The 26,379-nt window shown below is 42.2% G+C and overlaps 1 protein-coding gene across 2 annotated transcripts in view; it reads left to right on the top strand.

The window, feature by feature from the left end:
- The window catches only part of LOC139559367 (CUB and sushi domain-containing protein 3-like), a 700,638-nt gene that overhangs the window by 134,814 nt on the left and 539,445 nt on the right, over positions 1–26,379 (top strand). For both annotated transcript variants that reach the window (XM_071375335.1, XM_071375334.1), the window contains exon 3: positions 19,544–19,656. In XM_071375335.1, the coding sequence (XP_071231436.1) occupies positions 19,544–19,656 (113 nt within the window). The remainder of the gene's footprint in view (positions 1–19,543; positions 19,657–26,379) is intronic.

The following is a 26,379-nucleotide window of genomic DNA, read 5'->3' as shown; positions in this document are numbered from 1 at the left end:
AGTAAGAGCATTGAAGATGGGTCGTGGCTGGGTCTTCCAGCATGACAACGACCCGAAACACACAGCCAGGGCAACTAAGGAGTGGCTCCTTAAGAAGCATCTCAAGGTCCTGGAGTGGCCTAGCCAGTCTCCAGACCTGAACCCAATAGAAAATCTTTGGAGGGAGCTGAAAGTCCATATTGCCCAGCGACAGCCCCGAAACCCGAAGGATCTGGAGAAGGTCTGTATGGAGGAGTGGGCCAAAATCCCTGCTGCAGTGTGTGCAAACCTGGTCAAGATCTACAGGAAACATATGATCTCTGTAATTGCAAACAAAGGTTTCTGTACCAAATATTAAGTTCTGCTTTTCTGATGTATCAAATACTTATGTCATGCAATAAAATGCAAATTAATTACTTAAAAATCATACAATGTGATTTTCTGGATTTTTGTTTTAGATTCCGTCTCTCACAGTTGAAGTGTACCTATGATAAAAAATTACAGACCTCTAAATGCTTTGTAAGTAGGAAAACCTGCAAAATCGGCAGTGTATCAAATACTTGTTCTCCCCACTGTACGTCTCGTGTTTGAGCCGTTGAATTGCGACTCCACTTTGTCTCTATACTGATGCTTTGCTTGTTTGATTGCCTTGCGGAGGGAATAGCTTCACTGTTTGTATTCGGTTATGTTTCCAGTTGCCTTGCCCTGATTAAAAGCGGTGGTTCGCGCTTTCAGTTTTGTGCGAATGCTACCATCAATCCACGGTTTCTGGTTAGGGAAGGTTTTAATAGTCACAGTGCGTAGATTCACTCGCTGTGTCTAACTTCAAGAAACCAGACCCCTTTTAGCAACAGAAGTGCAGCCGTGTTGTTTTTGGTGAACAGAAGGCTCCTTATAAACAGCTATAAGACTGCTTGAGTGGAGACTGGAAACTGTCCTTTGACGCAGCAGATTGCAAATGGGGGAAACGGAGATACTGCTTGTCCCTGCTGAGAGAAAGTATGGCGCTGCTAGAATGTTGGTTTTGGTAAGGCTGTAAGTCGCTGTGGATAATAGTGCGTCTGGCTGGGCAGATTGGACAGAACAGAAGGGGTTTCTACTCTGGGTTATTGAGCTGCGTTATTGGCAGCTGGGGCATGCTGGAGCCAGCATGGTGGAGGGAGGGAGGCTTCAGTACTGAGGCTGCAGCACTGTGACTGTGTATCCGAGAGCCCAGGAACTCTTCAAATTATTAATTGACACCAGTCATCCGTCCTCACCGGGCTGTTGCTCTATCTGCAGTGGCCATTAGGATACTGTATACCAACATGTTGCTTGATGGGAAAGTTTGACTTCCCTAAGTGCCTCTACAAGAAACTATACGATACTGTATGTAAACTATATCTCTCACCGGGTTGTGGAATATTATTTGCATGTTCCACCTCCGTGTTGTCAAACCTTCCTCGGCCGTTTTGGGAACCAAAAGTCATGATAAGTCCAGTCATTCTGGACGGAGGCTAACAACAGTTTAGTCTAAATTATACTATAGTGTCCTGGAAATACGATGACATTGCTGAAGTAGGCACATATTTAGTAGGAAACAATGTTGCCATCATCATTATGTTCTCAAATTTTCTAAAGACGGATGCAAAGCTGTCATCAGATAGCTAAAATTGTCTACACAACCTTAGCTAGCAAGCTAACGTTATACGGCATCTAAAGTCAATCTGGCGACATCAAAATTATGATGAAAGCTTGTCCTACTAATTATTTGCCTTCTTTAGAATTGGCATTGTGTTTTCAAGCCACATTAATTCACTTTATACCAAATCTTCATCAGCGCCCAGTGAGAATGCATTGAGTAGAATGACATCAGTCCTAAAAATGTACGTTAAAAACAATATTGTGACGAAACGTGCAAGCCATGAATAGTAATTAGCCCTTTGCCATTGGAATACTGTGAACATTTTCCCAAGCTAAGTGCCTTTACAACATATAATGAGATAGCTTTTTATCAAGTAGTGGAATACTGTGTAAATAATTTGCACATTGTTGCGATGCCCCTTGCTAATAATATCCTACGTATTCATGAAGCTTGGAAATATTTCATTTTAATGATTAAATATTTGGTACTGATTAAATGTTTCTTGAAACGTTACTAATGATTAGATTTTCAAATTATTGCAAATAAATAATCATAGGTTGAGTGAACCATGTTCATTTGTCACGCCCTGACCGTAGAGAGCGTTTTATGTCTCTATTTTGGTTTGGTCAGGGTGTGATTTGGGTGGGCATTCTATGTTCTTTTTTCTATGATTTGTATTTCTGTGTGTTTGACCGGGTGTGGTTGTCAGAGGCAGCTGTCTATCATTGTCTCTGATTGAGAACCATACTTAGGTTGACTTTTCCCACCTGTCTGTGTGGGTAGTTGTCTTTGTGTAGTTGCATGTCAGCACTCGTTGTATTAGCTTCACGTCCGTTCTTTTGTTGTTTTGTTAGTTGTTCAGTGATCTTCCTTTAATTATAGAAGAATGTATTCCCATCACGCTGCGACTTGGTCTCCTCTCTTTGACGGACGTGACAGAACTACCCACGACCAAAGGACCAAGCAGCGTGTTAAGGAGGAGCAGCGTGGCCAGGGGTATGAGACAACCTGGGAGGAGGTAGAGAGGTGGTCGGTCGACCCAGGGAGAGTGCCAGAGCCCGCCTGGGATTCTATGGAGCAGTGCGAAGAGGGATACCGGACGATGGAGTTGGCGAGACGAACACGGCTGGCAAGGAAGCCCGAGAGGCAGCCACAACATTTTTTTGGGGGGGGGGCACGGGGAGTGGGGCAGAGTCAGGTTGGAGACCTGAGCCAACTCCCGTGCTTACCGTGGCGGGCGTCGTACTGGTCAGGCACCGTGTTATGCGGTGGAGCGCACGGTGTTTCCAGTACACGTTCTTAGCCCGGTGCGCTACATCACAGCTCCTCGCATCTGCCGGGCTAGGGTGAGCATCCAACCAGGAAGGATTGTGCCAGCCCTGCTCTCCAGACCTCCAGTACGTCTCTACGGCCCAGGATATCCTGCGCCGGCTCTGCGCACTGTGTCTCCAGTGCGTCTGCACAGCCCAGTGCGTCCTGTGCCTGCGCCCCGCACATGCAGGGCCAAAGTCACCATCCAGCCAGGACGAGTTGTGCAGGCTCTTAGCTCAAGACCTCCAGTGCGCCTCCACAGCCCAGTGTATCCGGAGCCTCGGCCAAGGACAAGGCCTCCTGCATGTCTCCCCAGCCTGGTGAGTCATGTGCCTGTGCTAAGAACTAATCCTCCTGCATGTCTCCCCAGCCTGGTGAGTCCTGTGCCTGCTCCCAGAGCCAGGCCTCCTGTGTGTCTCTCCACTCCAGTGATGATCCATGGCACGAAGCCTCCAGTTATGATCCATGGCACGAAGCCTCCAGTGGTGATCCATGGCAAGAAGCCTCCAGTGGTGATCCATGGCACGAAGCCTCCAGTAATGATCCAAGGCACGAAGCCTCCAGTAATGATCCATGGCACAAAGCCTCCAGTGATGATCCATGGCACGAAGCCTCCAGTGATGATCCATGGCACGAAGCCTCCAGAGATGATCCATGGCACGAAGCCTCCAGTGATGATCCATGGCACGAAGCCTCCAGTGATGATCCATGACACAAAGCCTCCAGTGATGATCCATGGCAAGAAGCCTCCAGGGGTGAGACATGGCACGAAGCTTCCAGAGTCGCCCTCCAGTCCGGAGCCTCCAGCGACGGTCTCCAGTCCGGAGCCTCCAGAGACGGCCTCCAGCCCGGCGCCTCCAGAGACGGCCTCCAGAGACGCCCTCCAGCCCGGAGCCTCCAGAGGCGCCCTGCAGCCCGGAGCCTCCAGAGGCGCCCTGCAGCCCGGAGCCTCCAGAGGCGCCCTGTAGCCCGGAGCCTCCAGAGGCGGCCTGCAGTCCGGAGCTCCCAACGAGGGTCCCCAGTCCGGCCCCCGCAACGAGAGTCCCCAGTCCGGGGCCCGCTACGCGGGTCCCCGCTCTAGAGGCGCCACCTAAGTGGGCCAAGCCAGAGGTGGAGCGGGGTCTACGTCCCACACCAGAGCCGCCACCGCGGTGAAATGCCCACCCAGACCCTCCCCTATAGGTTCAGGTTTTGCGGCCGGAGTCCGCACCTTTAGGGGGGGTACTGTCACGCCCTGACCGTAGAGAGCGTTTTATGTCTCTATTTTGGTTTGGTCAGGGTGTGATTTGGGTGGGCATTCTATGTTCTTTTTTCTATGATTTGTATTTCTGTGTGTTTGGCCGGGTGTGGTTCTCAATCAGAGGCAGCTGTCTATCGTTGTCTCTGATTGAGAACCATACTTAGGTTTCCTTTTCCCACCTGTCTGTGTGGGTAATTGTCTTTGTGTAGTTGCATGTCAGCACTCGTTGTATTAGCTTCCCGTCCGTTTTTTTGTTGTTTTGTTAGTTGTTCAGTGATCTTCCTTTAATTAAAGAAGAATGTATTCACATCACGCTGTGCCTTGGTCTCCTCTCTTTGACGTACGTGACATCATTGCTGAGATGTGAGAGGAATATTTAAAATAAAATCAAAACAATTGGCCATGATTTGATTAGTAAAAGCTTGGATTGTTGCATATGAATTCAGGGTTGTTTTCTGCCATTGTCCATATAATTATTTAATTACTATAATTCTTTATTTGATTACTAGCTCAGTTAAATTTCTACCACAACACTAACAGAACAATGTAGTGTGCCAGGCTTGCACCCTATTCCTTATATAGGGCCCTGGTCAGAAGTAGTGCACTTTATAGGGAAAAGTGTGCTTTTTGGGACACAGCCCTGGGAAATCTGATTCTGCCTATCTGTCTGTGATGGAAGGGGTCATTATAATTTGAAACTGAAAGCTGCGTCTCTCCATCTATGCAAGGGACTAGTAGTGTATGTAGGTATTTGGCAGAATCAATGCTAGTCACATGGCCTAAGGGTCTAAGGTGAGGATATCCTGAAATAAAGGGTACAAGTAACTGTCCAGTGTTTCAAGATGTCTATGAAATATGACCTATAATTAATTACAATATGAGTGAAATAGTTTTTCCCCAATAAAATTGTAACTAAGTATGTTGGAAGGTGTGGTTGTACCAAACAAAAGAATGGTGTGGGTGTATACCGGTCCTTAAAAATATTGATGTGAGTAGACCGCTAATTGGCCAGAACATCCTCCTCAGGAAGATGACATCATCCTCTGAGGAAATAGCAAGCATTTTTTAAGTAATCTCTTTGAGATACAAGTTCAAGGTGGGGTTTTTGAAAAAAAAAAAAAACGTGTCCAATTTATGCTTTGGCCACTAATACGAGTATAGGATGAGTCAACAACATTATTTGGGTATGAGTTTGCATTTTCACTGGGCGCTTACTTTAATCACTGCCATTGTAAACAGACAACGCAACATGTAAAGTGTTGGTCCTATCTTTCATGAGCTGAAATAAAATATCCCAGAAATTGAGCATTTCTCATTGGCTAAAATAATCCATCCACAGGTGTGGCATATCAAGAAGCTGATTAAACAGCATGATCATTACACAGGCGCGCCTTGCGCTGGGGAAAATAAAAGGCCACTCTTCAATGTGCAGTTTTGTCACACAACACAATGCCACAAATGTCTGAAGTTTTAAGGGAGTGTGCAAGATAATGTAATGTTCTCTACTATAAGCCACATCCAACGTCATTTTAGAGAATTTGGCAGTACGTCCAACTGGCCTCACAACCGCAGACCATGTGTAACCACGCAAGCACAGGACCTCCACATCCGGCTTCTTCACCTGCAGGATAATCTGAGACCATCCACCCAGACAGCTGGTGAAATTGAGGAGTATTTCTGTCTGTGGGGAAAAACTCATTCTGATTGACTGGGCCTGGCTCCCCTGGCTCCCCACCCATGGCTGTGCCCCTGCCCAGTCATGTGAAATCCATAGATTAGGGACTAATGAATTAGTTTCAATTGACTGATTTCTTATATGAACTGTAAATCGTTGAAATTGTTGCATGTTGCGTTTTATATTTTTGTTCAGTATAGATGGATTTAGCTCAAGACAAATCGTAGCATGTAACCCCAGTCCCTGATGTGTACAGGTATGTACATTGGTCGACAATATGCCCCCCTAGATCATCTCTCCCCTATTTACTCATCCGCCAAACGTGTGGTTCTCCTCATCGCCTTTTACTAGTAATCTGCCCTAGGTGTCTGTATGTCTGCCATGAGTGTTGATCGGATGACATTTCACATTTTTATTTGTATTTATTTTTAATTTCACCTTTATTTAACCAGGTAGGCCAGTTGAGAACAAGTTCTAATTTACAAGTGCGACCTGGCCAAGATAAAGCAAAGCAGTGTGACAAAACAACAACTCAGAGTTACACATGGGATAAACAAAAGTACAGTCAATAACACAATAGAAAAATCTGTATACAGTGTGTGCAAATGAAGTAAGGAGGTAAGGCAATAAATAGGCCATAGTGGCGAAGTAATTACAATTTAGCAATTAACACTGGAGTGATAGATGCATCCCAAAGGGCACCCTATTCCCTATACACTGAGTATACAAAACATTAAAAACAAAATACTTAAGTGCCTTTGAACGGGGTATGGTGGTAGGTGCCAATCACACCGGTTTGTGTCAAGAACCGCAATGCTGATGGGTTTTCCTAATATTTAGTATACTCAGTGTACAGTATATTGGGTCAAAGTAGGCAGTCATGGCCAAAGGCATGGAACTCACACCTGACTCTGTCAGAGACTCCGGGTGGTCACTGGCACCAGCCAAGCATGAGGTCTGTAGACAGACAGACGGACAGACACCTTCATCATCATCAACTGTCTTAAGACTGTCCCTCTACTTCCACACATAACTGGATAGACATGGGTTACGGTCTGAAACTGCACCCTGTTCACATATCTCCACATAACATATTTCTGTGAAGTAATTTTTTTAATTTTAAGATTGTTGATTGGTTGCGAGGGTGGGCAACTTGAAAAGGAAGGAATTATGTTTTGCTCCTCTGCCCTTTATTGATAATGAATCGTATTTTTTTACTCCACCTTTGGATGTTGGCAGTCCTCCAAGAAATCTGCTTCATTTCGATAATTCTTCTCAAAAGCTGGCGTTTTCTATGGAAATGATGAATGAGAGCAGTAAGTGAATTTCACAAATGCACCGGAGCTTTCTTCAGCCAATAAGCCTTTCTAGCCTCTCTCTCGCTCTCTCCTTCCCTATCTTTACCTGCTTTGAGCTGCTGGCTGCCTGGGGATGATTTGTCAATTGCTCAGATGTACTGTTTTGCTCTAGAGAAGATTCTACCTCCATATATGCTGTTAGTACTTCTACGCTCCTTGCATGAACAAGGTCCCTAGGTTCCAGTGCTTGGGAAACAGTCCCTAGAGGCCTCAGAGTAAGTGTGTTTATGCCTCTTGAATATTCCTGCAGTTTTTTATTACTCGATATGCCCAAGTTACTTGCACAAATATTTGTTATTTGTGTGAGTGCATGGTGCATATTAGGTCCTACTGTTTGTTATCCGCATGCTACAATTTATGGACTGCTCAACCATGCATTATAACTTGTGCTTAATTCTCTTGAGTCGTTCTCTTTCTGTCACAATAATTTCAAAAGACGTCAAACCACATCTAAAGTGGTGAAAATAGCTCTGGTTGAGCTGTTTTGAGGCTCAGTATTTGAAACAAAGTGAGTGCTTTGCTTGAATGACTGCCAACAGTAGGAGCCACCTACGCAGACTATAAGATTTATGGCACATTTTTGCACATGAGAGGGATTGTATCTTTTGGGGGTACCGAAGATATCATCTGTTTTCATTTACAGAGACACTCAGCAAGACAGACAGGTGGTGGGTATTCATATTTAAAGGCAATGTTTCACATGACGACATGTTTGCAGCAACATTAGAAGAAGAGATGTATGGTTATGGTTCACCTCAGTAGGTTGTCATGGACAAAATATATTTGCCTCTTTCGCTTGCTTGTGCTCTCTCTCTCTCCCCCTTTTTCTACTTTCAAGGAGAGAGGCAAAACATAAGCCATTACGTTTGTATTTATTTTGAAATTGAAGTGAAAGCCACTGCTAGAGGCCAAACTTATTGGCGAATTTGCAGTGTGTATATTGAGTTCGCAGTCTCAAGTATAGGTTTGCTGGTTTTACTGTTGGAGATAAGGTTGTGCTTCCTTGAGAGAAAATCACTTTCTAGTGACAATAATTCCACAGAAACAAACAACTCCAAGATATCATCAAGCATTAAGGACAGTGGTTTTGCGTCTTGAGCGCTAACCCAAAGACAAAGAAGACATTTTCTCATTGCAACTGCCTTGCAGTAGTAGTAGATTCAACTTATTAGAACTGTTTTGAAGGTGACTAGTGCCTCCAAATCAAAACCAACCGAGAGAAGAACATGCATACGCGCTCACACACACAAACACAAACCTTGGTAACTTTTGGAAAATTAAAACAGAAAGGCGCCGGGGGATATTTGCCCTCTTTTCCACTTATGTTCAATTATTTTGTAGATAATAAACAACAGTGGGAATATACAAGTTATAGTCTGTCCATCGACAAAAATAAATCATGGCAGATTCTCCCTTGGGGGTGTTCTCCTCTGCGGGTGCCTTTAGAACAATTTGTTTTAAATAAAAATAAACAAAAAAGGAGGACAGAACGACTAGGGGCTCAATTCAAACCACATCACAGAAGTTCAGCTTTACAGCGTGATTGAAATTTATGGGCAATGTTCCCGTTATAGCAGAGACTGAATTCACGGTAAATGCTGTATATATCAGCTGAATCGGAAATGACCTTTTGCATTTCCATTGGGGAATCTGTAACGCTTACAGATTGAATAGAGCTCTAAATTTATAGAATGGAATTACAGGTAATAGTTTTGAATTTACATTTTTTTGCCGTTCGTTTTATGTAATGACTAACCAATGCATAAACATGTTTTGTCATTAAATATAATTTTTAAACATGTCACTATATCATAGTGTGGTACGCCTAATAGAGATGTTTACTTTACTCGCAACAATGTAGGTTAATTCCTTTCCTGTGGAGCTATTGGCCTCCTCTTTCTTTTAGCGACCTTTAGGGGCCAATTTACTAATGATGCATGTTTCAGAGCTGTGAGGCCAGTTGTCACTCTCAAAACAAATTGGTTTCAAAGAAACAGTTTTGGGCTGGTAGATAGTCAACACACTTTGTTTTGCCTCAATGGAATGGAAGTGTTTTCCCCCACGCATAATAATGTTGAATCAATAGGCGGCTATTAAGGGATGCTTTTTGTCTCATTAGCGTGGACTTCTGCTCTGTTGTTAATGTGATGGACACAGCCTAGCTGTGAAACATGTGGAGGGGAAATTGGCAGGTCCAGACTATTAGGTCTAGGCGAAAAGCATGATGAAAATGTTGCGATACAGAACAAGACCATGGTATCTGTCTTTGCGTGCTCTCTCCATTCCACCTGATAATCGTCTACAAACAACTCAGCTCAGGAACCCCCTTTTGGATCTTTTATTAAAGCGATCTGTCAGAAACTCACATCATTGAGTTGTACACTATCTCCAGATGCATCGCTGTGTGTTTACTACCAAAGAACGGAGGAGCTGAGAGAAGACTCCTGCCTTCCTGAATCACATTATCTCAGAAAGCGTAGGGGCCTTTATTGGGGAAAATCAAGTGGTATGACTACACGTTGCACTCTGATGTATTGCTAGTAAAGGGGAAAGCACTTTTAAAAAGATGAATCTCTACTCATTCAGTGGGTAATGTAATTTCAGCCCGTCTGCAGCCGGCTTAGGGTTCTGTCTCTGACAATCAGCCTGGATAAGATGCCTGCAGAGAAGAGGGGTGATCTGAACAGTCTCGCTGATCTCCCAGTCTTGCTTCCCTCTGGAAACCTTAAGCACTAGTGACAGCCCTACCACTCTCTGTTTCTCTATCCAGAGTGTTGAGGAGAATGTGAGCATTCCTCACAAAATGGTATGGTGAGCAGACCTTCAATGGCGAGTAGTAGCAGCCAGCATGCCAAACACTGTTGGTGTGACATGGAGTGTTTTTATTTGTCCCTCCACAGAAAGCTACTTTTATTTAAGGGCTGAGAGGAGGTAGGGAAAAATGGTTATCATGAAAATACAGCTGTATCGCATTAGTGGCTACTGACACTGCTCTCAGGGCAGGTCTGGAATAGCAGAAGTTACTTTTCAAGGGCAGATTAGGAGAATTTACGCAGCAGGTTAGGAAAATTAACGTGGCAGGTCAGGAGAATTAGGTTAAAGTTAGGGAAAGGGTAAGGTTTAGGGTTAGCTAAAATGCTAAAATTGTCCCCGACGTGACTCAATCATATCTAGCTACAACCAGGCCTGCCCTAAACGGGGGTATGAGTCAGTGAGTGAGTGAGCGCATTTGTCGAATGTAATTACCAGATTAAAGGGAGGGGTATGCAAATGGTGAATAATACAACATTAGAAGTATGAGTGTAATGGTTCTTTTGTGTTTTAACGTTTCATGTTCACAGAATGAGGGATCAAAGCATTCTCATTGTGTTAAAAGGAGATCTTGTTAGTTATAATCGGAAATATTCTGAGGCCTACTTTTGGAAACCACCCAAAATAGGAACCAACATTTGTTTTTCTTTTGCAGCTTCTCCCTTGCAGATGTATGGTCAAAGTTGGTTCAGTAATCAAAAGTGGACTGCAGTGTCCTTGCTCCTGCTCCTTTTAAAACCTCTACAGGATCGGTGGGTCCCCTGCAGGACGGTTGAGCTAATGTGATTAGCATGAGGTTGTAAGTAAGGAGAGTGCACAGTTAAGATCTTGAAAATGTATTAATAAACAAATTAGGCACATTTGGGCAGTCTTGATACAACATTTTTAACTTAAATGCAATGGTTCATTGGATCAGTCTAAAACTTTGCACATACTCTGCTGCCATCCAGTAGCCAACATCTAAATTGTACCTGGGATGGTATAATACATTATGTCCTTTCTCTTGCATTTCAAAGATGATGGTACAAAATGTTATTTTCTTTGTATTATCTTTTACCAGATATAATGTGTTATATTCTCCTACATTAATTTCACATTTCCACAAACTTCAAAGGGTTTCCTTTCAAATAGAATATGCATATCCTTGCTTCAGGTCCTGAGCTACAGACAGTTAGATTTGGGTATGTCATTTTAGGCAAACATTTTTAAAAAAAAGGGGTGGATCCTTAAGCATTTTAAACATAACCTTTGGTTTTAAATCTTGAGAAAGCTGTTACTATCATGTGTCAGCAAGGTGGCTTTTAAATATAAAAGCATACAGCTTGAGCTTATGAGTAACTGGGGTTAAGATGGGGGAGAGGAGGCCTCATGTACCCTGCCAAGGCCCCCTGTCTAACCAATTTGAACCTAGTTCCACTAGGAAGAGACAGCATGGACTTGTAGAGCAATATGAACAGTATGGTTCTGGCTGTTGGGCGCTGAAGGCACAGAGGGGAGATGTATTCGTTCCAACTTGCACAGCAGTTAAGAAAGGCCTCCATGACCCCAAGGGGATACGCATGCAGACTCTCATTGAAGGAAGCTGTGTGTGTGTCCTCCCAAGCAGATGTAATCCACAAACAGTCCCTGGAACTCAGTGTACCGACTCAGTGTACCAATAAACTATACTGTATAACCCAAAACAACAATGATTAGTCCTGCTACGGACTCTGCTTTGGTCCACATAATACAGCAATCTTGTTTCTAGTAGTTATTGTAATTGGCATAGTGGTCGCTGACCTGTTCAGCTTGGCTGAGGTAAATTTGAATTGTTGTAATGGGTGTTAATAAATACTGTACGTTGTAAATGTCCATATGTGACCGACCGCCTCGATTCGGTCTTATGTAGCACAATTTGAAATTGTGTTTTTTTTACATTGGACAAAAGTAGAGACTCAGAGTTCGAAAATGGTATATCGTACACTGCAGTTGAGGAACAATGTGAAAGTAATTCCGCTTTGAAAGTTGATAAACTTCTAACCCCACTTTTGAGAAAATGTCCCTTGAATATTTTGGTACACCTACTGGAGAGCTCTTCTTTGTCTACACCCATTCAGCATCATTCACACCCTCTTAAGCCTTAGTCCCATCCATCTCTTTAAGGATTCACATGTGTGAGGCCATGTGGTAAACACACGCTATATCCCAAAAAGTTTATTTGTGACATGATCAGGATACAGATGGTGTAAACGGTACAGTGATAGTACTTGCATAGTAGCAATATCAAAAACAAAAAGTGTCCAGATAAAAATATTTTATAAATATTTTATCGTTATTAGATGTTGATGTAATTAGATTACTGTTGACTAACCCCATTCCGTACAAATGTGTGCAACCACAGCATTCAAACGAGACTGCAATGAAAACTAATGAGACTGTAGCGACTGTGGTGGCATCAACATCTGGGTAATGAAACTATGTTTCTATTCAACCGTTGATTGACATGGGAAAAAGCCCGATAGTATTGGAGAAAAGTTGAAAAAACAGACCCCTCTGACGCGGTACGTTAAATTGTGACGTGTCATGACGTAACGTACAGCACGCATAATGCAACTCCTGTGTTGTACAGCATCTCTCCACCAGGTGTAGCACTTCTCTCGCAGATTAAAAACAAGAAAGGGACAGGGACAGGTTAAGGGGGGATACCTAGTCAATTGTAGAACTGAATGCACACATTTTTTGCATCATCACCGCAAGCCACCATGACTCTCAAAAGCCGCGACAGACGCTGTTTACTTCTGTAGATAGCTTTAGCGCCGCCCTAAAAACGCGATTCAAATTCGACACAAGCCTTCAAATAGGTATGTAATGACACATTATATAAACTCTTTATAGTGTTTTATTTACATTTTAGAGGTGATAAGTTGGACAGATCAGGTGAAAAAAGCAGTTTCCCCACACGGCTTATATCCCCCTTTCCCTATCAAATCAAATTGTATTAGTCACATGAGCCAAATACAACAGGTGTAGACCTTATAGTGAAATGCTGACTTACTAGCCCCTAACCAACAATGCAGTTTAAAAGAATATGGATAAGAATAAGAAATAAAACGATATCACACAGTAGGTTTCGCTTCCCCACCCGCAATTTTTTAAAAGAACACAACGGTACTCATTGCCTTCTTCAATCATGCAGAGACAGGCAGCATGAAGGCCTCGTCATAAATTTTGCTGGAAAGGTGAGAAATTGTGCTTCACAATGGTATTCATACTACAGTTGACCTGTAAGTATTTTTTTGGGGGGGTGCTAAAATAAGGTTAATTGTACATTACAGTGCGATGTACAAAAATGCGTTAGCTAACTATACCCGACACACTTGTCTAAATTGTTGGGTCATGTGAAGGAAATGCTATTACCACCCCTCACCCACATCTAGCTAAGTGGATGGGTCACTATTGTCTAGACATGTACACATGTTCATGAAATACAATCGATGGCCTTAGTCATCCCCAGACACACCTGCTAATTTGATGCGTCATGTAATAATCCGGCTGAAATGTAGTTTTTTGTTTAGACATGGTAGCTAGCTAGCTAAACAATGAACCAGCATAACCCCAACTCATACTACTACCAATACAAACATTGTCATAGCTGTAGTATGAATATAACAAACTTGGTTCAATGTTAACTAGCTAACATTAGGCTATAACTAGCAAGCTTGAAATGTTCTAGCTAACTAACAGTAAGCTTTAACTTGCAATAAAAATGACGTTCTGACAAAATTAGAAACTTCTATATGGAAAATGTAGCAAGACTCCTACCCGCATACATGGATGAACGCTTCACGGCAGACTGGAAGCATTTAACTCCGTTTTGTTTGTAGCTACATCTTGTGTGGCCAGCTTTGTGTCAAGTCACTCCGGTTAACACTGACCGTCGCGTGTGCAGAAAGTAGCCCATCAGTTTTTCCTACTGATCTGTCGATAGCCCCGGCTAAATTCTGGGCATCAATGTTGTTGAGAAAATTAGCAAAACTTTTGTAGTTCTCGATGGCTAAAGTTATATCTTTCAAAAACGGTGCAGTAGAAAGGACTGTCAACACATACTGAATATCTCACGTTATAGACAGAAGCACGCTACATGGCAGACCAATCCAAACTCATCTCCCATACATTATTTCAACCAATCATGGCTAGTGGGAAGGTTCCTGACTGTTTCCATATCTAAACCAACTAGGCTCGAAATTTTTACAATTTTATTCGTATTTATGGATGGAAAAAAAGTTTGTTATTATGATCCGGTAGCACCCCCCACCCCCCACCCCACTGAGTAGCATAGCTAGCATAGCGTCACAAGTAACTTGTAGCATCTAAATATCATTAAATCACAAGTCTAAGACACCAGATGAAAGATACAGGTCTTGTGAATAAAGCCACCATTTCAGATTTTTAAAATGTTTTACAGGGAAGACACAATATGTAAATCTATTAGCTAACCACGTTAGCAAAGGACACGATATTTTTACTCCCAACAGCTTTTTCCTGCGTCAGTAGCTATCACTAATTCGACTAAATAAAAATATATATAGCCACTAACCAAGAAACAACTTCATAAGATGACAGTCTGATAACATATTTATGGTATAGCATAGTTTTTTTTTGTTGAAAAATGTGCATTTTTCAGGTATAAATCACAGTTCTACATTGCAACTGCAATCTGAAATAGTGCTGACCCAACCAGAAAAATTACAGAGACCAATGTCATAAAACGAATTACTCATCTTAAAACATTTCAGAAAAATACACAGCGTACAGATATTGAAAGCCCAACATCTGGTGAATCCAAACAATATTTCAGATTTATGAAATGTTTTATAACGAAAAACAAAATGTAGCGCTAAATTAGCATAGCTATACCAGGCAGATTCGGCTAGGCGCCCACGGCCAGTTCACATGCACAACAGATATGATATAACATCGTAAATTGGGTCTTACTATGGCTGATCTTTCATCAGAATGTTGATCAAAGTGTCCTTTGTCAAGATGAGTCGTTGGTTCCGTTCAGAATTGTTCCTTTCCCACTCCATTTAGCACAGGTACCGGTCGAGTGGCACGGATCTCTCAAACGTAAAAAAATTCAGACAACGGAACACCACAAAACTCCCGAAGAAATTCAAATAATCTGATTAAACTATATTGAAAAAACATACATTACGATGATCTGGTCACATGTATCAAACAAACTTCGAGACGGAGATAGTTTTCATCCATAATGGCCGCACAACAGAAGACAATCGCAGCTAAAAGTCGCACGATTTAGACAACCGGAAGTTGTCGGTCACGCCAAAGAATTAGCTCTCATTTCACGTCAGTCCCAGATAAACAAGATATTTTTCCTCTGACGTCCTCTTGACACCCAGAGGAAGGCCAATGAGGTGTGTTTCGGGTCATAGGGGGCACGACCATATATAGGCAGAGCGTTGAAGCTGGCATACACATCTTGCTTTTTTCTTCTTGGTCATGGAAAGTGCTGTCAAATGACTTCTGTATCACTCAGAGACAAAATTGAAACGGTTTTAGAAACTAGAGATTGTTTTCTTTCCAATGGTATTATTTATATGCATATAGTAAGAGCAATAATTGAATAAGAGGCAGTTTAATCTGTAGAGCAAATTATGCTAATGGGAAAATAGCACCCCCTGTATTCTCAAGAAGTTAAAGCACATGAAAGTTTACATGTTCAAGAAGGCATTTCTGCAAAAACACCAAAAAATGTATGTTTACGTTCAAATACTGCTCCTCTGAAGTAGTGACGTGTGACATACGGCTCGTTTCCTGAAATGAGTCACATATTGAAGAGGTGAACCTAGTCAAAGGCTGTGTTTCAGGCTGACTACATTTCAGACACATGCCGGATCTCACAGCACCTGGACAGGTATTTAAGACACCAGCTAACTACATCATATGATATACAGTGCTTTCAGAAAGTATTTACACCCATTGACATTGTCCACATTTTGTTGTCTTACAGCCTGAATTTAAGATGGATTACATTTAGATGTTGTGTCACTGGCCTACACACAATACAGTACCCCATAACATTGAAGTGTATTTTTTTATTATTTGTTTTTTTACAAATTAATTTAAAAAGATGAAATGAAAACTGTTTGAATACTAAATAAATTCAGGAATAAAAGCTTGCTTAACAAGTCACAAGTTGAATGATTACCTCATCTTTGTACCCCACACATACAATTATATGTAAGGTCCCTCAGTCTAGCAGTGAATTTCAAACACAGATTCAATCACAAAGACCAGGGAAGTTTTCCAATGCCTCGCAAAGAAGGGCACCTATTGGTAGATAAAAAGATCAAATAAAAAAAGCACACATTGAATATCAATACACCCAGTCACTACAAAGATACAGGTGTCCTTCCTAACTCAGTTTCCGGAGAGGAAGGAAACCGCTCAGGGATTTCACGATGAGGCCAATTGTTACAGAGTTTAATGCCTGTGATAGGAGAAAACTGAGGATGGATCAAATTAACATCCTCAACATCCACAATACTAACCTAAATGGCAGAGTGAAAATACAAATATTCTAAAATATGCATCCTGTTTGCAATAAGACACTAAAGTAAAACTGCAAAAAATGTCCTGAATACAAAGCCTTATAGTTGGGGCAAATCCACCAAATCACATCACTGAGTACCACTCTTCATATTTTCAAGCATGGTGGTGGCTGCATCATGTTATGGGTATGCTTGTCATTGGCAAAGACTAGGGAGTTTTTTATGATAAAAATAAATTAAATAGAGCTCAGCACAGGCAAAATCATAGAGTAAAACCTGTTTTAGTCTGCTTTCCAACAGACACTGGGAGACAAATTCACCTTTCAGCAGGACAATAACCTTAAACACAAGGCCAAATATACAATGGAGTTGCTTACCAAGACAACCTAAATCTGCTTGAAAATCTATGGAAAGACTTGAAAATGGCTGTCGAGCAATGACCACCAACCAACTTGACAGATCATGAAGAATGTTTTTAACAATAATGTGCAAATATTGTACAATCCAGGTGAGCAAAGCTCTTAGAGACTTACCCAGAAAGACTCACATCTGTAATCTCTGCCAAAGGTGAATCTAACATGTATTGACTCAGGGGTGTGAATACTTATGTAAATTAGATATTTCTGTGTATCATTTTCAATTACATTTGAAGTAATTTCTTCTAAAAACATGTTTTCAGTTTGTCTTTTTGGGGTATTGTGTGTAGATGGGTGAGAAAAACATATATTTAACACATATTGAATTCAGGCTGTAACACAACAAAATGTGGAATAAGTCAAGGGGTGTGAATACTTTCTGAAGGCACTGTAGCTATCTGATGCCCTTCTGCAATGTAGTGGACCTGGAATGCGACCAAAGCCAGATAGCTGATGTGAAATGCACTGAAAGCACCAGCAGGGGAGGCCACCGCTAGGGGAGAGGGGTGTGTGTTAGGAGGACCATGAAAATGGAGTGAAGGAAAAAAAGGAGACTTGTGAGGAGATGAGAAGGAGCAGAGGAGTAGAAAAGGGAGGAAGAGGGAGGAAAAAAAGATTGGAGGAGTAGAAAAGAGAGGAAGATGGGGGGGAATGAAGACATCCAGGTGTTTTTTTGTCCACCTTCACAACTCATTTGTAATTGGTGTTTTGTCCAATTATAGAGGAAAGCTTGTCACTTCACTCACAATACATTGTCTTTCTGCTTCTTGCTTGATAGTCTTATTGAGATTCTACTATCAAATACAGTACACGTAAAAGTGGAACATGTATTTGTAATGACCCTGTGGCCATCAGACGATCAAAGAGATTGGCAAATAACATCTCTGAAATATGTATGTTCATACAGATGTAGGATCTTAATTTGATCACTCTTTTGTTGCTGAGAATTTTCCTGCACAGCAGGAAATAAGAACTTGTAGTGTAGTCAAGGTTTAAAAAGGTTGCTAAAGTTTGTCATTTCCAATTTAAAATGTCAGCCTAGATTTGCCCTAAAAATGTATCAACCCCTACAAAAAATGTCCATGAATTATTATCCACATAATAATCTACATTTCCTCTTGCTCCAGGATTATTTTCCTGCTGTAGCAAACTGGCTCAAATTAAGATCCTACATCTATCTGTATGCATTACATTGAAAATACTGTATGTCCTTGGTTATCCCATTGTGGGCCATTGGAGGGTGGAGAGAAACCCTAAGAGAGATGATTTGTTAAAGCCATGCGGACGGGAAGGTATTCACTTTATTTTATTCTCTCTCAAGTTCTTTGAAGCCGATGACAAGTTGAAAGGTTAATCATACTACAGGGATACTCTGTGATCTCTTGGGGTGGTTATGCAAAAGTTTTTATAAATATTTCACTTACAAGTCTATTAGCATAACCAATAGGAATTATGTAACATGGCTCCGACCGACGTGGTTTGAAGCACACATCTATACACTGTCATTTTCAGAGTGTTAAATATTCAGTACTTTTTATGTCTAATTCTGGCCTCTATTGATGTGTATATTTCTCTCACCTCTCTTCACAGTATGGCTTTTTGGAGGAGAAATCACTTTAGTGAAATGTTAATAGCCTTCCAAGCAGAGCTAGTGTAGCCCATAAATAAGCCTGAGCCCATGTACATTTGAAATGTTATAATGATCTTTACCTTGAAATGGGCCCGTAGAATCGATCTATTCTCCCTACACATTTAAAGGTGATCCATTCAACTCTCAGTACTGTGCTGCTGGCTCCAGTGTTTAATGTAACTCCACCACTCAGTGCTCTGCTGCTGGCTCCAAGTGTTTAATGTAACTCCACCACTCAGTGCTCTGCTGCTGGCTCCAAGTGTTTAATGTAACTCCACCACTCAGCACTCTGCTGCTGGCTCCAAGTGTTTAATGTAACTCCACCACTCAGCGCTCTGCTGCTGGCTCCAAGTGTTTAATGTAACTCCACCACTCAGTGCTCTGCTGCTGGCTCCAAGTGTTTAATGTAACTCCACCACTCAGTGCTCTGCTGCTGGCTCCAGTGTTTAATGTAACTCCAACACTCAGTATTCTGCTGCTGGCTCCAAGTGTTTAATGTAACTCCACCACTCAGTACTCTGCTGCTGGCTCCAAGTGTTTAATGTAACTCCACCACTCAGTACTCTGCTGCTGGCTCTAAGTGTTTAATGTAACTCCAACACTCAGTATTCTGCTGCTGGCTCCAAGTGTTTAATGTAACTCCAACACTCAGTATTCTGCTGCTGACTCCAAGTGTTTAATGTATTGTAACTCCACTAAGCTGCTTTAGCTGAATGACACAACATTAGGCTGACTGTTTGGTGAGACATGTCAGGGTAGTACTGGCGTTTTATGTCGATCTCCAGATCATTCTGATTGGTGTAAGTTATTGATTAATAGTATCTTATTGGTTATTCTGACTGGTGTCTGTGTGCTATTGGTTAATGGCATCTCCAAATCATTCTGATTGGTGTAATGTATGATTTTCAGATCATTCTGATTTATTTGTCGTCTCCTCTCTCGCCATAGGTTAACAGGATTCTCAATGCCACCACCAGTCACGAGCACGGGGTCCGTCTTCTCCCTGCGTCTTACCAGTGACTTCGCTGTGAGCGCTCACGGCTTTAAATTATATTATGAAGGTAAGGTTCTTCTCTTCTCCTTATATTCTTCTTATATTCCCTCTCATTGTTTCTGTTGTTTATCTCTTGTATTCACTCATCCAATGAACAGGATTGAGAGACTCATGTTGGATGTGATGGCTTCTGATCCAGCTGGTGATCTCTCTGGGAGTTTGAATTTGTATTTTATTTCATTAAAGAGCTTTATTGACTGTATTAGTTCCCACTGTTAGACCTGCTGTTCTCTAAGGACCTCATCAGTCCACATCAAACCAGATCTAATCAAAACACACACAGTTATAGACCTGCTGTTCTCTAAGGACCTCATCAGTCCACATCAAACCAGATCTAATCAAAACACACACAGTTATAGACCTGCTGTTTTCTAAAGACCTCATCAGTCCACATCAAACCAGATCTAATCAAAACCACACACTGTTATAGACCTGATGTTTTCTAAAGACCTCATCAGTCCACATCAAACCAGATCTAATCAAAACCACACATTGTTATAGACCTGATGTTTTCTAAAGACCTCATCAGTCCACATCAAACCAGATCTAATCAAACCACACACACCCTGTATAGGCCTACTGGACTGCCCCTGAGGCCAGACAGACATATTGTCCATGTGTGGCATCAAAGCATGTATCTACAGAAAGGCACACATGGTTAAAACATCATCTGCATGTTTATTACACACAGTATGTGAATGTTTCAAGTCATCCTTTAAGAACTTTAACTGTATTACAGTCTGTGTCATGAAACTTGGCATAAAGGAAGCACAAACATCTAGCATTTCCAAGAATCCACGACTATGCCAAGTAGACTAGCCCACCCCTAACCCTCATCTAAGGCTAAGGAAGAACAAACACAACTCACACACAAACACAATGTCAATCAAATTTGCGGTCAAATGTCTTCCCCACTTTAAGCCATGATGGACCATTCTACCTCTCCTCTGTCAGCTGACTAACTAACTGTGTAGCCCTCCAGTCTTCAGACAGAACCTCCTACCCCTCTACCTCTCCTCTGTCAGCTGACTAACTAACTGTGTAGCCCTCCAGTCTTCAGACAGAACCTCCTACCCCTCTACCTCTCCTCTGTCAGCTGACTAACTAACTGTGTAGCCCTCCAGTCTTCAGACAGAACCTCCTACCCCTCTACCTCTCCTCTGTCAGCTGACTAACTAACTGTGTAGCCCTCCAGTCTTCAGACAGAACCTCCTACCCCTCTACCTCTCCTCTGTCAGCTGACTAACTAACTGTGTAGCCCTCCAGTCTTCAGACAGAACATCCTACCCCTCTACCTCTCCTCTGTCAGCTGACTAACTAACTGTGTAGCCCTCCAGTCTTCAGACAGAACATCCTACCCCTCTACCCATCCTCTACCCTCCAGTCCCCTCTGCTACCCTCCTCTCCACTGCCCCTCCTCTGCCACCCTCCTCTTGTCTGCCCCTCCTCTGCCACCCTCCTCCCCTCTGCCCCTCTTCTGCCACCCTCCTCTCTTCTGCCCCTCCTCGGCCACCCTCCTCCCCTCTGCCCCTCCTCTGCCACCCTCCTCTCTTCTGCCCCTCCTCGGCCACCATCCTCTCCTCTACCCCTCCTCTGCCACCCTCTGCCCCCCCCCCCTATCACCCTCCTCTCCTCTGCCCCTCCTCTGCCAGCTGACTGCTACACTATGTAGCATCTCCAGTCTGCAGTCACGTCATTTACCTCCCCATATATTTCTTCTGGTCCCCCAGGCCTACTCAACCACTACCCACCCGCCTGTCCAGCATGAATCCATGCACAGCCTTGATACTCGGTGCAATTTCCGGGTTATTGAAATATACATCAACAATTTTAGAGAAAGAAGCAAGACACTCCCTCCAGTTCTGTTACATCTCCAGAATGTAATGGATCCACTGCTTTTTACAATGACATAATGTAATGGATTCACTGCCGTTTTAAAGTTGCATAAGCCACCACAGCTTCCAAATTGGAATTATTTTAACCTTCCCCATTTTTGCTTAGCAACACACTTGAACTAAAGGCATTGGGAAGGATCTAATAATTCTCTACTGTTTCCAGCTTCCACAACTCTCATGGTTTCATTATAGATTGTTAGTGCCACTATAATACTGAGTACTAGATCTGCTCAAAGCACACACACACACACACACACACACACACACACACACACACACACACACACACACACACACACACACACACACACACACACACACACACACACACACACACACACACACACACACACACACACACACACACACACTCACAAAGATGTGGGGTTTCCCATGGCCAATTAGACCCTGATGCTTTCACAGTCTGATAACACTTCTAATGATAATATGACTTCTTAACATTCTCTTTAATGCTTTGTTTATTCCCTTTTGTACATCCCATTTGTGATTTTGAGTCTTTTCCTGTTGAATACTGTGATCGCCTCGGATTCATTTAGAGGCATGGAGCATGGATTCAATCATGGACACTGATAAACTGGAGGGGGGAAAAACGGCGCTTTATTTTCTTTCTTTGTTGATGGTAACCACCACCTACTGAGACAAGACAGTGAGACAAAGATATTCACGTCTAAGTAGACATGGAAAACTGCATAGCTATCCAGCCTCCTTGGCATTGGTTCAGATGATCTTCTGTATATCCTCTCACTCTCAACAGAAAGGACTAGCACCTATGCTGCCGGGACTGTATTGATGTACTGTATTGTGCAATCGTCATGCTGCCCACGCATACCATTCCTCCCTGGCAACACACACACACACACACACACACACACACACACACACACACACACAGTCGGCTCCTTCTCCTCCGTGCCTATCTGGCCCCCTCACCATGGCTATGCTGCTCTGCATTATTAGAGCTCACAACACCTCCACCTGCACCTCCAGCGAGTATCATCCCTCCCCCGGGCCTCCCCGCCTGGGCATACCACATCTCTGGCTCCCTGGCTGCAGTTACACCCAGCTGGGGGAGGGGGGCGCCGGCACACAGTTCAGCTCCTCCAGCTGCAGGAAAATTGCTTTCTCTTCCTCACACACATACTGTGTGTAGACATATACAGAAGATGCACACACACACACCTCTGGGGTTGACAGACTGTGCGACTGATGTGTTTGATTCCTGTAGATACTGTGTTGTATAACCTGACTCTGCATGCTCTATATGCAGTTGATTTTTTAAAGTAAGGACTGTGTTGAGTAATGTTAGGTGTTGAGTGTAGGTCTAATTTGTCTTTTCGATTCCTGTCAACCCTGTATTTTTTAGTCAAGTATATGATCTAGGCAATGTCTCTAATTAACACTAGATTCACTCTGATAGATGCACGTACATGACATATTGAGGCTTGATTTGCAGCTGCAAAAAGTATTTCTTATTGCTCGTATACCACGTGTTTTGATATGGCTAAACTATGCACCTTTCTCGAACAATAGACTGTATATGTATGTTGTAACCAATGATGTTACAGGACGTGTCATACGGAACCGTTACATTGCTGAGTACCAGGTTCATCGTGAATAATTAATTAATACATGCTGGATTCTGGTCTGGTGTATTACGTATGATAGCGCTGCTTATGGCTGTGAATCGATGCTCTGGTAGACGTTTTCGAGGCACTGTTAGAGTATGCTAACTTGATCGATATTATTGATGTTTGTCGCAATGAAAAAGCGCTGTAGAAAATGCTGCAAATGATGGTCTGAATATGCACATAGATACTGGGTCTTTCCATTGCTTCATGCTTTGTCAGTATTTTTATGAACATGTTTATCATCAGCATGCAGTAACATTGGTCATCATCACGTTGCATCATCATCATCACCGTAATTCTAGTGGATTTGTGATGGTCGTGTGCAGTATTGTAATATCATGTGATTTCTACTCATGAACATATGTCACTTAATAATTTGCTAACTAGAACATACACTATCCTATACCTATGAATATGTTCACTCGAGACTGAATCATCTGATTGGAAATTTATCCTATCTCTACTGAGGTTGATTGGCTATCACATATCTGTAGGAGTACATGGCTAGCCTGAATTGGTGATAGCACCGTGTAGAGGACGTATAGATCAACCTCTGACGTGGAGTTAGATTATATGCTGTAGAAAAACATGTATTCCTCTGACTAACCCGTAAGAAATCACTGTAGCGTACAGTAGATTTACAAGAGTATGTACTTGTCTTTACCCATCGAATCACACACATTTTATAAAATCATGAACATGCCTGTCCGGCAGTATTAAACCTTGCAGCTAACGATCTGTGGGATCTTTGCATGCTGGGCAATCAGTCTTGGATTCTTGAAAATGATTTTCAATGATATGTTGAGAGTTTGCTTTAAAAAAAACATATCTACTGGTTAATGAAGCTAGGCATGCTCAGGTATGCATAGATGTAGTGTTTTGATGGGGGGGTGTGGGGGGTGTTCCACAGAGCTATCCGGGATTGTTTTAAGAGGTCATACCAAGGATTGTTTAGCTATTTGATTTTGAATATTAAGGCCCCTTGAAGTATAATTTTTTATATATGATAACAATTATTTAATGAAAGAAACATTTGGCCTTACTGCTATTAGCCCATACAAATACATGACTAACAGATTCACTACACGGAACAACAGATAGTCCCAAAACACATCAAAAGTAAGTTTGTTCTAAAGTGTCTCTCCTATATCTGAGAGATGATCGAAATAGCAGGATTTTTATTTTTTTACATGGACACTACATGTCTTGTGTTGTGTTGGTCCCATATTTCCCTCAAATTTTGTGCACAAATATGTTTACATCCCTGTTAGTGATCCATCTATCTGACAGGTGTGGCATATCAAAAAGCTGATTAACAGCATGATCATTACAAAGATGCACCTTGTGCTGGGGACAAGAAAAGGCCACTTTAAAATGTGCAGTTTTGTCACACAACACAATGCCACAGATGTCACAGTTTTGAGGAAGCGTGCAATTGGCATGCTGACTGCAGGAATGTCCACCAAAGATGTTGCTATAGAATTTAATGTTAATTTCTCTACCATAAACTGCCTCCATAGTCATTTTGGAGAATTTGGCAGTACGTCCAACCGGCCTCACAACCACAGCATGTGTAACCACACCAGCCCAGGACCTCCACATCCAGCTTTTTCACCTGCAGGATCGTCTAAGAGGGGGTGGGGGGGGGGGGGGGGATCGTCTAAGAGGGGGTGGGGGGGGGGGGTGTATTTCTGTCTGTAATAAAGCCCTTTTGTGGTATAAAAAACTAATTCTGATTGGCAGGTCCTGGCTCCCCAGTGGGTGGGCCTCCAAAGCCCACCTATGGCTGCACCCCTGCCCAGTCATGTGAAATATTTGAAATGGTTGCATATTGCATTTTTCAAGATATTACTTCAGAGTTTATTGCCTATTTTGGGGAGGGTAGCACTATTGAGGCTAAAAGGAAGTTGTATGGTTTTGTCTTCAATCAATACAAACAAAAGTGTATTTGATGTTCTTTTTTGCAGCCCTCTAAATAAAGCACGGAATAGAGAAATAAAGAAAGTATAATCTATCCATTCACATCATATAAACTACCGTTAGATTTTATATTTCTGGTGTCAAAAAGGAAGCAAGAATATTGATTGTAAAAAAGCGAAGGAAAAATGAGATATGTTTTATGAGGAGGAGAGTAGCTCGTTCAAACGCTAGAAGCTGGAACCGTTACAAATAACCTCAGAATAATCAAACCACAATTCTGGAGGCTTGTGTTTGCGAGGACATTGCATTCCTAGAGCAGTGCATTTTGGTAAAGTTGCAGAATGTGTGCCATTATGCTAGGAGCTAGCTGAAAGCACTCAGGCATCTAATCTAGTCAGTGAATATTACATCTGCTGCCACATATGTGAAAGATGCATACTATCCTCATGCGAAATGCATTCATTGTCGCATATAGATGTCGGATCTTAATTTGATCCCTTTTCGTTGCTGAGAATTTTGCAGGAAATGCAAACTTGTAATGTATTTGAGTTTTAAAAAGGCTTCTAAAGTTTGTAATTTCCACTTAGAAATTTCAGACTTGATTTGCTCTAATGAAAAATGTATCAACGCCTACAAAAATGTCCATTAATTACAATCCAAATAATAATTCACATTTCTTGTTGCTACAATATTATTTTCCTACTGTAGCAAACTGGCTCATATTAAGATCCTATGTGTAACGGCTGTCTCTCTCCTCATCCTCGGACGAGGAGAGGAGAGAAGGATCATCAGACCAAAATGCAGCAGTAGGGAAATAAGCCATCTTTTTATTTAACACGACGATGGCAACACGAAACAAAACACTTTCAAATATACAAAACAAGAAAACGACGTTGACGAAACCTGAACATAAACTTACATAACTAAATGTAAACTCACGGACAGGAAACAGACGACATCAAAATAAACGAACAGCCAAACAGTCCCGTATGGTGCAAGACATAACACAGATACGGAAGACAATCACCCACAAACAAACAGTGAGAACACCCTACCTAAATATGACTCTTAATTAGAGGAGAACGCAAAACACCTGCCTCTAATTAAGAGCCATACCAGGCAACCACAACCAACATAGAAACAGATAACATAGACTGCCCACCCAAAACACATGCCCTGACCTAAACACATACAAAAACAACATAAAACAGGTCAGGACCGTTACAGAACCCCCCCCTCAAGGTGCGAACGCCGGGCGCACCAGCA

Source organism: Salvelinus alpinus, chromosome 29 (genome assembly GCF_045679555.1).
Source record: "Salvelinus alpinus chromosome 29, SLU_Salpinus.1, whole genome shotgun sequence".
Lineage (NCBI taxonomy): Eukaryota > Metazoa > Chordata > Actinopteri > Salmoniformes > Salmonidae > Salvelinus > Salvelinus alpinus.
Note: the sequence above shows the minus strand (reverse complement) of the source record. Positions and strands in the feature narration are given on the sequence as shown.